At 44.2% G+C, this 15,282-nt stretch overlaps 1 protein-coding gene across 1 annotated transcript; it reads right to left on the bottom strand.

Annotated features, from left to right (window-relative positions):
* Positions 1 to 2,885: 2,885 nt before the first annotated feature.
* LOC120846309 (juvenile hormone acid O-methyltransferase-like) lies at positions 2,886 to 13,272 on the bottom strand. The gene is made up of 3 exons (XM_040218029.3): positions 12,735 to 13,272; positions 5,686 to 5,851; positions 2,886 to 3,226 (listed from the first exon to the last, which is right to left on the bottom strand). Exons 1-3 carry the CDS (start codon positions 13,239 to 13,241, stop codon positions 3,054 to 3,056), a joined length of 846 nt encoding a protein of 281 aa, XP_040073963.1. The 5' UTR covers positions 13,242 to 13,272; the 3' UTR covers positions 2,886 to 3,053.
* Between the last annotated feature and the right edge of the window lie 2,010 nt (positions 13,273 to 15,282).

Raw genomic sequence — 15,282 nt, forward strand, 5'->3', positions numbered from 1 at the left:
TTCAGATACGTGTTGAACTTCACTGGTGAAAGGCGCCACCGCCGCCACCCCCCCCCCCCCCTCCCCCGCTCTGTTCTTTGCTTTGACGCTTTTTTTTTGTATGTCATTCTTTTGCGATATAAGCCTGTTAGGGCCTTACGTGGGTTTGCAGTTTCCCGCTCATTTTATTTCTGAACAAACGACTCCCTGACTGGCTCGGTATAGCTCAATGTAAAAAAAAAAAAATATATATATATATATATATATATATAAAGAACCTGGCCCCATTCCATTCCCATTCCATTCCGGGGTCGTGAAAATGCGGAATGATTCCGGGAATCATTCCAACTCCGGAGTGGCGACTCCGCAACACTGGTATGAACTTGTGTTCAGGGCCTCTTGGTAAGGACAAGGCCGTCAGGTATATATAGTAAAACATTCCCAGATTCCATTGCCAGCGCAGCGAGCTGGATAAGGTTCTCGGTGTCAGTTGTTGTTGCAGAAAACCATCTCTCACGTATATCCTTTTTTTTTTTTTGCTTTTTGAAGATATGTGGATCGTTTTCTTATCAGTGGAAACAGAACTGCTCCATTTGTGTTAGCTAGAATGACCTCGGTTGATCGGTCAAGCACCGCTTTTATGACACGCGTGACACCCAGCAATCGCATCGCCACGTGTCGGTTATCCCACCGTGCTCTTTCGAATATAGGCTGTTAATCGCACATGGTAGATATCAGGAAGGGCTAGGGGCAAGTATAGTGTTCTACCAAATCGAAGTGAAAAAAATTGGGGGACACAAGAGTCATTTCGAAGAAAGCAAAAAAAAGAAAGGAAGAACAGGGGAAAGAGACGGACTTGTACTTTGCAGGTAAAACCAGTATACAAGGACGTCCTCATCGAGCGAATAGAACATTAAGTTACCCTTATCATTGTTTCCACGAGACACCTTGAACTATTTTAATAGCTGGTTCATCGTATGATGTTGGCGTACTGCACGTTTACTGGCCTTATGAAATAAAATGGTATGAAAAATGTTGGAAGCTAACTAGTGCCCCTTTGAGTTTGACTGGAATTCCATTCTTCGAAGCTTTCTAAACACATTGCCGGATATGTTGCATAATCTAATTTTACAATGAAAATTTATGAGCATTGCGCGTTGCTTAAAACGTTATATGAAAACTTGCTGAAAGGACTACTAAAATCGGCAGGGGGTGAACCCTGGCATCTTCAACTGGCGTACAGTTCCATATAAAGGCACGCCACCAACCCTATTTACCGGTCATAATTGTACATTATCCATATTTGTGTGTGGAGATGACTGTGGATAATAACGCCGCCTAGGTATTGATCACCACGCATCCATATCCTGGAAGTTGGTGACTCGGACTTCTTTGAGTCCCACCCGCTTACCCCTTAGCGAAAACTAAGACGTTTGAAATATACCACATTCAAATTTGAGTGTATTTGAAGCACATTCATGATTGTAAGTACACAATCTATAGACCGAAAATATACACTTCTTTTTTACTTAGTACTAAAATATATTTCTGAAAATCTTTTAAAAAGTACCTTTATTTAAACTATATTTGAAGTTCCCTTTATGCGTTCTGAAATATCTAAATACTAAATTATTAGGCACAAAATACCTTTCTCATAGATTTTTTTAATATTTATTTATTTTATGAAAAACATACTGCAACCCTATTAGTAATGCAGCGATCAAAAATATGTGCAAAATACTCTTAAAATACCGGGAAATCGTAAATACTGTAGTGTTATACTCTAAGCTTCTTTTGACTGCAATACTTTGGTAGTCTGACTTAACCGAAATAGTGAAAAGCTCGCCTATCAGAAGTTAACTTCGAGCAGATGTGGAGTACACTGAAGTGCCTGAATACAACAATTGATTAGTTTGTCAATTGAGTTGTGCTGCATCGCACTGATAAATCAGCCAAGTTTATGTTATTGTTTTCTTTTTTAAATCAAAAACAGACTTGATGAATGTCTTGCACACCAACCATAAACCGGGTTCGGGAACTACAACCACAACACTTGCTGATGCTGGAAAGCTTCAGCACGTTCTGTGAGCAGGTATGTTTAGCGTGCACTTGTGTTAGCACAATGTTAGTTCACTGAATGTGTATACTCACCGTCGTACGTAATGTTAGTAGTGACTTGAATATAGTGACGTTAATGACCGTATTAAATAATCAACTAGTAAAGAAAAGCAAAATAACTATTTTAAAGTGAAGAAACTAGCTTGACTCGCTTCACCCTGGGTGGTATTATGCAGAGAAGCCATAGCATTTCTCCTAGGAGCCGTTTTTGTGGATATTGTTTTAGCGACTGCAACGAATTATTATTAGTTGTATTAATGCTTTTAGTAAGAGATATCGTCCACGAACTTCAAAACACTGTTTCCCTTTGGACAGAGCCCCGAGGAGAAGATTGAATACTTGGAACCTTAATAAGTGCAGAGCTGGTCACCGGCGAAATGATTACCTTAAATATGTAGGCTATATCAGGCTCTAGAGCAGTTACAGGGACTGTGATTCAGGCGTTCAGTGCGTCATGGTGTTTGTGTTTGTAATCGTTTCTGATCTGTATTTGTGGATGTCTTTAGTAGTACCTTCAAATACCGCACGGACACATTTACTAACAAATCCCCCCATAATATGTAGCTCGTTCTAAGCGCACAAATTGCATCTTGAGGGGGAAGGAATTATATTTTTGGTATATCTAAAAGCTTTTCTGATTAATATTTATAACATATTTTCAATACCTTGCACACCTATTTCAAATCGGGCCAATACAATACATAATGAATACAAAATGAATATTCATATTCAATATATTTCAAGTTCGTTCCAAGTACGGCCTCTTTTGCTAAGGGACAGCGTACGTCTGAGAAGCAACTTTCATTTTATTCTTATTTTGGCAATGTCAGTTTGGCGCAGCATTTTGGGTAGTTACACGTGATTGTGCCTGAATGTAATCAGTGAATGACCTGGTCAAACTGCCATTGTCTGCGTTGTCACCGCGATCGTAGTTGGTGTTCCGACGACAGAGGTGATCATAAAGTAGATTTTTTCTGGGCGTGAACAAAGAATAGATCTAAGGGATAACTTGGACCCTCGGGCGTCCTAATGCAGTTGTCAAGGAGCTTCGCCGACAGCTCTTCCGTCATACGATCCTTTTCCTCTTCAGTGGTGCCAGTCTTCGTGGTGACGAGGGGAACAAGCAGGCCTGCGCAGGAAAAATTAGAAACCATTCAGAATGCCGGGGTCACAATAAAAGGCTCCGTAAATTTTTCAAAGTTTAAGGGTTACGACTTTTTTTTAGCACAGCCTACGTTTTTTTATTTAGCAGCCTTGTAGGAAAATATCTACATCATAGATTTTGTGGTTACCGGATAATACTAGAAAAAAAAAACCAATGTATTTAAGCATCTGCAAAATAGCGGATGCCCGTGTACTGTAAAATATATCGTCTTTCGTATTTTTGTGACTACGTCCCGTCTATTTCGGGTTTCTTCTTCATTATATTGTTTAGCTACTTCGCCCTTTCGGTCAACGCTCGGTCAATGCAGCTTATGTTGAACAAAAACGTGCATACATCTGGCGATGTAGGTTGAATTTCGCTAAGCCATACCCGTTGGAACCACCACGGTCCACGTCCTAGCGAATGTAATGTCTGAGACGGTCATCTTGTTTGTTTGTTTTTATTTTCAGCTCGTAAATTTTATCGTGTACTTCACTGAACTATACTGCGTAACATGTATTGTTTTGATTGTTGTGTCCTAACCCTAGAGGCACAAACTTATAGGAAGCGCCCACTGACGTAACACCCGATTAAATTCTGAAACAGATTGCGTACAGGGTTCCGATATTTTAATAATAGGGAGTTTTCGTAGATCGTTTTGGCCTTTCCGCAACGCTATCCGCTACCCGCTACGAGACCCGCTAACAGAGGCATAGGGGAGACTCAAAAAAGTGTTTTTGTAGACCGTCCTCTGCGGGCTACGGTACTGCGATAATGACAACGCCACTAGCGGTCGTAGAAAGCACTATATAAAACATTAAACGCATACTATTAGTGCAACCACATATATGTTTTATCAGAGTGCCTATTTTCGAACATAACACATGGTTTATTTACGATTATGAATGTTAATCTTTTTTCTGGATACATTTTTCGTAGCACATCTTGCCAGCTTGCGGTAATCGTGCTTTGCTTAAAGCCGGATTCAGTTCGGCCAAGAACTCTCTTTGTCATCTCGCGCTCTTTTATGTTTGTGGACGCGTCCTCCGCCAATTCCCGAAGATGCAGCGGCTCAGCTTTCTTGAGGACCAACGTTTCTTGTCCAGTTTAAGTTGGAGGGAAATAGAGGATGTGTATTTGATGTATTTGGAACCGCCAAAGCGGTGTTATGTTATTCCACTGATGTGCGCCACTGGTATGGTGTACTTTTGGAATTTGTACTCTATGAACGGGGAAACACTATTGTTTGCTGTTTTAAGGCGCTACCGACTGTTCATCAGCAAATAATTTTGTCTTTAGTCTTTAGATTTTCTTTATTTGACTCTGGAGAGCCGCGGCACCGCGGAAAGGCACCAGCTCGTACCGTGTAGGCCCGCGGTGCCGCGTCTAGTGAACATGATAATGCCACGAGTATATACATGCATAATCACGAGAATACCAACATGGAGTGTTGGTATTGAGTAGGATGACAGTCCGATTGACAGAAGTCTAGTATTTGTGGAGGCGGGTTGGGCGGGTGAGAAGCGAGCTGGGGGACCTGGCACGCCGTTCGATCGGTGCATGAAGAAGCCTTCGGAACATTATGGCGCTGTTGCTCGCTGGGTTACACTGCGGTCGAAGCATCAGGCTCCAAGGAGGTAGCCCAGTCAAAGTAGAAGCTGCCGCTTCCGAGGCACCAGGGCTCAGATTGAGGCACCGCCGTCGCTCGGTGTGTCATCCTCTCAACGTCCTCGTCGTCGCTGTGTTCTTGATATATCCGCATATATATATATATGTAAATAAAATAAGATAGATAAAAACATACACAATCGAACGGCCAGTGTATCTCGAGATCCGCTATTTCGGAAGGCGCCTCCACAACCACGTCCGCAACTCCGCAAGGTCTGCGCTAGATTGGCGCATGCGCAGTAGTTGCGGAGGCGTAGGCGATAACGTAGCAGAGGCGTAGGAGAGACGCCAGAATGATCTACGAAAACTCCCTATTATCGGGAGAACGCCGACGTTCCGCTAGATCAGGAGCGTCTTCTTGCGGCATGAAGCGGCAAAAACAGCGAGAAAAATGGCGCGCGCAGAAGGCACACGCCGATGCGAGCGTCGTCTGCAATGGTTTTCCCCCAAAACACATTTGAAGCACCACGAGGACGTCGTTGGGGTAAGTTTGTGCCTTCTGCTTACGCGCTTATTTTGATAGATTTCGCCACTTCACACCGCGATAAGGCGTCGATCCAGAGACCGGTGGGCGTTCGCGCAATACTAATTCAAGATATATAGGCTGTAGATATAACAAATTTGACATGTATTACGTTGACTAGGGTTCAAGTAGAAGAAACACTCACGGGAAGTGCTACCGCGCGCGCGCTAAGAAAGTTTGGTCAAATAGGTCTATTGCTCTTTGCGTAACTATCAATTGGTGGATAGCGAAACCGCTCTGAATCATTCGTTACCGAGCAGAAGTTCGTCGTTGCTGAAGTCACTTTGTGTTGGATACACCTCGCAGGACAGAGTCGTCATTCCTGCGTCGGCCACAAGCCTTCTTACGACCTCTTCAAGACCGTCCAGGCTTGAGGACAGCTCGTCATGCCAGGTGTCGGCAAACGTAAGCCTTGGATCCTGTTGGTAAAGAGATTTAAAAAAAAATATGGCAATAAAGTTCAAAAAGCTATACTAATATGGTAATACAAACGGGAATATATGACACATTCTAAACCGAAAGAAACAGAAAAAAAAAACATGAGTGTGAAGTGTTTGGTACCTAACAGGGGGGGGGGGGGGGGGGAGGGGGGAGGGGGGGAAGAAGAGAAAGATGAAAGAGACGAGAAGAAAAAGAAAGGGAAGAAGAGAAAGCAGAATATATTTTTTCAGTGCCTATTGCAGATTCCGCGCGGAATCACTATTTTAATCATACAGAATTATCAACATATATTTCGATTGAATGAATACCTCCTGACTAAGCCATTTTATTTTTCATCTCACGGTAATATTATCTCTATGAAGCATACATCAAATTTAATTCGAAATAAAACCACCATCCAATCCCGCTGCTCAGAAGAATAGAACGGAATGTCTCATTTTCGTACAAATTGCAGTTTGGAATTCGTTCATTATAACCTCCCCAGTTACCTCAATAAACAGTGGGAAGACAGCATTGACATTTCGTTTAGATCTTAAATCAATCTACCTGCTTTTTTGTCAAATATGTATTTTTTTCATGAAAAAACTTTTGCAAAAGTTTATTTTCCAGTATATCTGCTAATCTGATTATTTTCTGCATCTCCAGTGCCCTCTACCATGACCACGGCACGCAGACCTCGTCAAGCCAACAGTGATTGGCTTTTGTTTTTTGCACGGGCACCTGCCTTTTCAGATGCAAAAACAAAAAAAAAGATTAATTTGATTAAAAAAAAACTCGAGGTTTTAGCACGGTTCCGATAATATAGAGGATTTTTATAAAAGTCGCACGTTAAACACACGACGTGATGCTTTAAGACAGCGACAGCTGTACTGAGGCTTATTCCACGATATGACGCTGACGATCGATTGGCATTGTGCCGACCGTGCGGCATACGGTAATCTGATTCGAAAGGGCTCAGCGTTCATCTAGCGTACATACGTTTGCCGTGTTGGCCGCCGGCAGGGGCCAACGATGCTTCACAGAGTCGCGCCCAGATCCCAGAGAAGAAGCAAAAAGCCTCCTTCTCAATCTGAGCGTAACGCGACGCTGTCGGCGTTAAAGACCTTGAGTCGAACGCCACTGGACTGCGTTCATTATTTTCTTGCTCTTCGGAGCAATAATCTGACCACACTAAATGCGGAAGCGTTTGGCGGAGAGTATTATGGTGCACTGCGGGTCGTATTGAGCCCTGCAGCGCTTTCAACTAATCATTTCTATGGGAGGCTTTTTGGTTGGCCTTTGGCATCTGAGCGTGGCTCTGTCTAACGTCGTTGGCCCGCGCCGGGGCCCAACGCGACAACGTTGTTGGTAAATAAATGATTTTAAGGTCGTCGTGTGTTTTCCTGCCAAATTTAGAGGGGAAACTTAATTGGTAGATAGGTCACGTGACGTTCATTTTTCTCCTAAACTTAGCAGAAAACTAAATTAATACTTGGGTTACGTGACATAAACTTTTCCGCTACATTTAGCGAGAAACCTGAATTTGTCTCGAGGTCATATGACGTCAGGTCACGTAATATTAATTTTTCAGACAAATTTATGAGGAACTGAATTGGTACAAAGTGCACGTGGCGTCTATTATTTTGCAAACTTTAGTGGGGCACCTGAATTTTTGTCCAAGTCCTGTGACGAGAGTCACCTGACCTGAATTTTCCCACCAAATTTAAAGGGGAAACTAAATTAGTGCATACGTCATGTGACGTCTATTTTTTCGCTAAATTTATCTGGGAAACTGAATTGGTGCATATGTCACGTGACGTAAATTCTTCCGTTAAATTTAGCGGGCACAGTGATGGCGTTTACGCCCGCGCCGTCAAGAAATTGGGGAAACGGCAAGATACAACTATCGCTGTTAAAAAAGAATCATCAGTATCTCATCGAGATACGTGTCATGAACATGGTACAAGGCATATTGAATATTATGCTTGAAGATAGTAAATTCACTAAAAATAGTTCGAAATCGCTGCTCCCGCCACGCTGATTCTCGAAACTTCCGTTGGCATTTCGTGCAGTGGTTATAAAGGGTGTTTCACAAGTTCGATACTGCAAAAACTACGCATCACACCAAAAAAAGGCTTGTGTCGTTTCGATCCTAGGCCAGGGGCCATATTTAGGAATATTGTTAATGGTCGGGATAACTAAGTTGTTAAGCACTTTTCCGTAAATGTTTCGTAGATATTGCGTTCAAGGTCATTATTTCATTTAGAAACTTGCTGAGCAGCATCGAAAAACACTAAATAAAATTAAGTGGAGTGCGATAGAAGGTACGCAATGCATTTTACAGTTTTATGAAAAACAGCACAAATTTCGTCAGGTTTTTAAGTTTCGGTTTGCAATCGGAGCGCTTCTCGGCATCGACGGTACCACTCCCCGTGGAGAAATAGCGCAACCAACATCTGCATCGCTGTCCTCGCGCAAGGCAGCAGAGGCAAATTGCACAATTTCTCCATGGGGCGCGGTGCCGTCGGTGCCGAGAAACGCTTGGATTGCAAAAGTAAACTTAAAAACCCGTACAAGTGGTGTGGTTTTTCAAAAAGTTGTAAAATGCATCGCGTGCCTTGTATCGCACTCCATTTTTTAGTTAGTGTTTTACGATGATCTTCAGAAAGTTTTCAATCAAAAGATCAATTACACGAAAACAGATAAAAACTTAATTATCCCGAACTTAAATCATTTTCCCAAATAGGCTTCTAGCCTAAAAAGACGACACAAGCCTCTTTCTTTTTTTTGTTTTTTTGGTGCAGTGCGTAGTTTTCGGAATATCGAATGTGTATCCCTTTTGTGAAACACCCTGCATATAACAAGGCATGGTGAATGCAGCCTCTCAGCACTTTTCCGTGAGGTGAACATGCCCAAAACCCCTCACCTCTCTGGTGCAAGCAGATTGGGACACTTATTTGGCTCATTCGTCTAGGCCCGCATCGCACTGGTGCTGTGCGGTTCGTGGTACAGGCAAGACTAGAGAGGAGAGGGGAGCCTCCTTCTTTCGCCAGCAGCCTTCCGTGTCTATCTCTTCACCAGCCTCCCGTGCCGTAAAATGCAAAGAGCTTACCGCTCTGCAGGTGTACGGTGTGCCCCAGACAAATAGGCCAATAGCGTGTGTATAAATGACGTACACATGATGCGCGGTAAACAACAAAGGAATTTCGTTGTTGTGCATACATTTTGTGCATGCAGGGGCGACAACACCGTGCGCTTACGGCCCGGGGACATGGTAAGACGACTGCGGGTCAAGAACGACGCGGCCGGCCGCGAACAGAACCGCAGCCTGTGTGCGACCACAGGTACCCAAAGCCGGCGGCAGGAGCTTCTAAGAGCGTCAAAAGCGCGCACCCGCATCCTAGCCACTTATTTCGATTGACTAGGTGATAGGACGCATGGCAACGGCTGCCGCACAGGTTTGGCTGATTATAGAGAGCGGCGGCGTGACGTGACACCTAGCAACCGAGGTGGAGTGGGGGATATCGGGGGTAGGGCATACTTGGGCAGCCGGTGGGGAGCTACGAAGCGGTGGCGTGTATGGGTGGGCCAAGCTGCGTTAATATTGTGCGATGAGCCATCCGCAGACTGGACCGTCGCCGCGAAGCGTCGTTAACGGGGGAGGGGGGGGGGGGGCGAATACGCGTTCCAGCAATACACTGGACGTCCCTCATTGCGCCGCGTCGAAATTTGCGAAGAGGGTCGTCGCAGGCGATCTTTGGTTGCTAGGTGTTACGCCACGGCGTCGAACCTTATAACCAGACAATCCAGCACGGTTTCCGCGTTGCCATGCGTCCAATGGCTTAGACTCCCAATATGTGCCCACCATCGCAATCTCTCGCCGCTTGCAAAAGGTGTTTCCTAGCCAGTTTCCGCAGCCAGTGTTGACGTTGCGTCAAGTTTTAGGTACCATCAAGTTATAAATAGTTAGAGGTACATTTCTCTTGCAACCTATCATGGTCAGTTCTTGTTGACCACGTCATCTCCGAAATTAATCGGTCCCTGGAACAACTACAACGTCACCTCAGATTTGCACCATCAAACTTGAAACCTGCAGCCTCCAAAGCGCTCTTTCGACCAAAGCTAGAGTATGCTGCCGACATATGATACACATGTGAGAATTACGTTAGACATCAGCTGTAATTTGTTATAATTCGCGCATTCAAGTTTATTTCTCTAGTTATTCAATCGAATTTTTTGTCACGGTTTTAAAAGAACGCGCGGAACTGGAAAGATCTATGACATCGACGAAGGTTTCTTCACTATCCCTGTTTCATAAGTTTTGCTGCAAAAGTAACTGCGGTGTGCTCTATAGGATACATATGTTTTGAAGCTCAGCGTCTAAATAGCGGAAATGTTACAGAAAAACCTTCCTGCTAAATTTATCCATTTTTTTTCTGATAAACTTAGCGGAGAATTTAATGTCCCGTGACCTCAACACGAACCCAGTTTTGTTGCTAAACTTAGCGGGGACATTTTCGCTACCTTTCCTGTTAAATTTAGCTGAAAATTAAGCAATAATTTCACGCTAGATGGAAGGGGAGCAGGAGAGGACGAGGAGAAGGGGAGGAGACAAACCTTCCCCTCTTTACCCTCTCTTCCTCCTCAAGAGCTGCGCTCTAATTCGGCATTACAGAGAATTGTAAACGTCTTTGATTTTTTTTTTTCATTTTGTATAATATACTTTTTTAAGTCTCCATGCAAGGGCCTTTACGTCATTTAGGATAATTAGGAACGGAGGATTTTTTTTCCGCCTTCAAACACTTCACCTCAGCCGTTAAAACGTCCAACTTGAGCACAATCTTGTCGACAACGAACTTTGCCAGCGCACGTGGAATGACCAGAGGTTTGTCAAAGATAGTGTTTCCTGGAAATAGATCGAATTCGCTCTCCGACTTGGGGCAATCTGGTACCGCTCCCGTGGCGTTATCTTCCGAGATTCGACGCCGTGGCGTAACACCTAGCAGCCGAAGATTGCCCGCTGCGACCCTCTTCGCCGATTTCGACGGCGAGCGTATCACTGGAACGCGTATTCGTCCACCCCCCCCCCCCCCCCCCTCCCCCATTCACGACGCTTCGCGGCGAAAGTCCAGTCTGCGGATCCCTTTCCTTCAGGTGTTTTCCCTTCAACAGTTTTTTTTTTTTAGACTTTGGGACACCCGTCTGAATAAGCGTAATTATCTAACATTTTGCTCACAAATAAAAACTCATTTTGACTTTACTTGATTTGTCGGGTGCAGGCACCACATTGGTATGGGCTGGAAACTCATGACATGATCACATAATATTCTTCGAGACCCACATTTATGCAGCCACAGTGAAACTTCCGTCTGCATCGGCCAGAACAAGCCATGAATTGCGGCTTCCCGACAATAATTGCGGAGCACGGTCCGCGCAATAGCTTCTGCTTCTTCGGCACCATCTTGTCAAAGATAATGTAGTGAGTGCGCAGGCGAGCTGGTGGCTGTTAACCTTTTTGTTCTTAGCCCGAGACTGAGGCAGGAAAAGAGGAACGTTTCAAAGAAGAAGAAAAATGAACACTGTTGTTCATTTTTCTTCTACTTTGAAACTTTCCTCTTTTCCTGCCTCAGTCTCGGGCTAAGAACAAAATGGTTGTCAAAGATGTCGCCAAATTGTTCTTCGTTTCAAATCAAATCAGTTCAATCTTATTTACTGTAAAGAGGGGAAGATTGTGAAAAAAAAAGTTTCTTTCTAGCATAGTGACGAAGGACCCAGCCCCCGCGTAGTTCATAACAGCGCTTAAAATCGTACAAGGAAGAGGAAATAAGCAACACAGCGTCCCCAAAACTACTTTTTAAGTTACCAATCCAACAAGGTGGCAAAACAAAATAAAAACAGGCGGTGACGCAAGAGTGGCTGAGTGACTGTGAAGCGATTTTCAGACCGTTTTCTAATTTCGGCTCAATCTGCGCGAATTGATGTTTTGTGCAGAATCTAACTATGCAAGAGTCTCTTCGTTACGTTTAGAGGCATAGGACCTGTAAGAATGCCGAAAGCGCCGAGCTCGCTTTTGTAGCTTTTGCTACGCTCGCACTTCAGCTGAAATACTGTATTCCTGACTCCAGCGAAACGGGCGACACCTAGCGGTAAAACACCAAACTGGCGAAACAGGTCGTGTCGCGATTTCTGTTCATATTTTACGGCTTCCGCGATAGCGTGTTGACGGCAGTTGGAGAAATGGCTACGGAAGTTAAACAAGAAAAGTATCGGTGCGTTTTGTTTTCTACAGGACCGAAAACGGCAAAAACGACAGGGCTGCAGTGAAACCCGTGGCTGGCATTAGTCTAACGACTTGGGTGCGCCTTGTATTGCCTTTCATCTTTTTCAGGGCAAGGAGTGGTCCTGGTGACTTTAGCGGTACTGCTGTATGAGCTTGTTGCCTAAGATTCTGTTAACGCAAACTGCCGAACCGCGTGAACCAGACATTGTGCGTTTACGAACATTCATTGGCGCGGTACAAGAGCACTAGGTTTATTCGCTTCTATGAAAAAGACTAAGTCTCTAAAAGCCCGCTCACGCCAACACAACTCCGCAGGTTTTGCACGTATTCAACAAAAATAAGGCAAAACCATTTTGGCGCCAACGCTAGCCCGCTTAAATCCGAGCCTTGTGCGTTGAACTGGCACATGGCACGGCACGATCTGTTTTTGGCGGCCACATTTTCGAGAGTGGCAAAACCTATAAGTGAATAAAGTTGAGAATAGCAATCGCCTTTATATATATATATATATATATATATATATATATATATATATATATATATATATATATATATACATATATATATATATAAAGTTTTGGAATGTAAAGTGGTATACTCACACCAATGATGTTCTTCCAGCGTTCCATCTTGGACATTTCTACCCAGACGTTGTAGAGCACGAACTGTGCGCAGAAGACGAGGAGGCATTCCCCATCATCTTTCAGCAGCGTGCCGATGTTGCGGAACACCGCCTTTTGGTCTATGATCCAATGCAGGCAATAAAACGAGTAAATGCGGTCAAACTTGCCGTACTTGTTGAGAAACGCAGACACGTCCGAGGAACCTGCATCAAGGACGTCGTAGCAGATATCTCGATGTCCGTAGTTTCTTTTCGCGTAGTTCAACATGGATGGGGATATGTCAACGCCTACAATCTTTCGGCACGGATGATTCCAGTGAAGCAATACGTCTCTCGTAAAGTCTCCAATGCCGCATCCGATGTCAAGGATCTGATGGCATGCACTAGAATAACTTTTGAACTTCGTTCTTTTCAAAGCTTCGACATTGTTGGGCCTCACAGTGGCACTAATACGCTCGTAATGTTCTGGGTCAAATCCCGCTTTCATTTTTATTTTCAACTTATAACTGCAGAGCACAATGTCGCGCTTGGCAGGACCTATGGGCTTCGTGTCGGTTTTATAGCAGCTCCCAGCGGGACGGTGAAGGGTCGACACCAACATATCTTTCGTCGTTGCACAAAGTATCGCTATCGCCACTTAAGGCTTTGGTATCTTGAGTTGGCGATTGGGCATCATTTATTCTTAAAGATAAACACAGTGCATTTCATCGGGATAACCGGACTGTGCCGGATAAGGCACTTTAACACAAAAATTGGCCGATCTGCAAAATTCCAAAACAATTATTACCTGACGCAAGGCATGTTCCCACATACAACGCAGTGTTAACTCAATGTGGATCCAATGCTGGCAACAACACTTATTCGGGATAAATTAATCACTGACTTTATGGCGTTTTACAACATGTCAAGATTAATATATCAGCAATAAGAAATTAAAAATAAAGGATGCCAGCGGCACATCGGAGGTTTTGAGGTATGTAAACGAGGTATAGTGGTGATCGTTCAGCAGCAATTTATTTATATTAACGTGGGTTTAGTGTAATGTACAAAAAATGTGAAGGTTTTAAGTTTCGATTCTGCCTCTTTATAACTGCCAAAAATTAAGATATATTTTTTAGGAATGCAGGTATTTCTTGCCGAATGTTACAACACGCACTGAATACGCGTTTTTTGACATCATGGTAGCCGTATAAGACAGATGAGTTACCCAAATTGCCTTTCTCTTAAAGTAGCAATTTTTTTATCTGGCTTTTATATGGCTAATAGACACTGCCCTCCGTCAGCGACTGTGGAATCCCTGCACAATGGCGGACTGAAACCGTAACGTCACAGAATACTTTCGGCGTTTGCTTGGATTAGAAGCACGAACATACCTACAGATAAAGGAGATAAGCGCAGTGACGTTGCACTTTCGACGATGTTTAATTGGCACAGGAATTCGAATTCTTTCGCCTGCACGTTGGAGAGTCGCATACAAATTCACTATTGCAATAATGATTTAGTTGAGTGTAGTATATTGAGGTGAAAGATGTCTCTTTTAGCGCTCTTTGTTCATAAAGGCCGAGTTGTTTGACGCGCCCTCTCATGCTTGGGATTCCGGTGACATATAAAGAAAACACAATTTCAAAACAACATAGAGAAAAAGAAAATACCGTAGAACCACAGCGCCGTCCAAAACCGGATTTTTATTGTTCTCTACAGTGTCCCAGATAAAGGCGACAAGACGATACCATAACGAACTGAAAAACAAACAAAAAAATAAAGGTTTAATCGACGAACTCGTGCCATACACAAAGGGGACAACCAACGCCGAGAAAGCAGGGGCCCTAATCTGGACTCTTGACGAAAAGGGCGGCGAGAAATCTGGCGGCCCTGATTGGGCGGCACGGCACTTGACCTTGGCGCCGGCCAACCTGGGCGGCCGGATTTCTCGCCGACTTTTTCGCCAAGTGTCTATATTATGCAGGGGCAGATCCAGACCTCCATTTTAGGGGGGCCGGTTCCTCGGTGTAAAACGGCGGTGGGGGGGGGGGGGGTGTTTATATTTTTTGTGGAGTTATCGTTTTTACTAAACTCTGATAACATAATATAGATCTTGAGAGCTTTTGTATCGGTTCACCTGTCGGGGATGAACTCTTTGAATTAAAACCTTTCGGGCGACCACGCTATACTTCGTTTCAGCTTCGGTCCGAGCGCGGCCGATGTAACGAGCAGAAGGGCCAATCAAACAGCGGAGAAAGCGAAACGTCATGGCGTGCTCTCTGCAGTTGATAGGACCAGCCGGTATTCGCCGTGTCTCTGTGCGCGCTCCTCCGCCGGCTAGTCCTATCAAGAGCAGAGCACGCCATGACGCTGCGCTTTTTGCGCTCTCTGATTGGCCCTTTGGCTCATAACATCGGCCGCGCTCGGACCGAAGCTGAAACGAAGTATAGAGGCAAGTATCTAAAAATTGTGGTGGCACTATCCTCTCTGAAACTTGGGTTTCAGACCGACACTACGTGAGCAGTCGATTTAGGGTAGCTTAAAGA

Source organism: Ixodes scapularis, unplaced genomic scaffold (genome assembly GCF_016920785.2).
Source record: "Ixodes scapularis isolate PalLabHiFi unplaced genomic scaffold, ASM1692078v2 PGA_scaffold2__306_contigs__length_199485367, whole genome shotgun sequence".
Lineage (NCBI taxonomy): Eukaryota > Metazoa > Arthropoda > Arachnida > Ixodida > Ixodidae > Ixodes > Ixodes scapularis.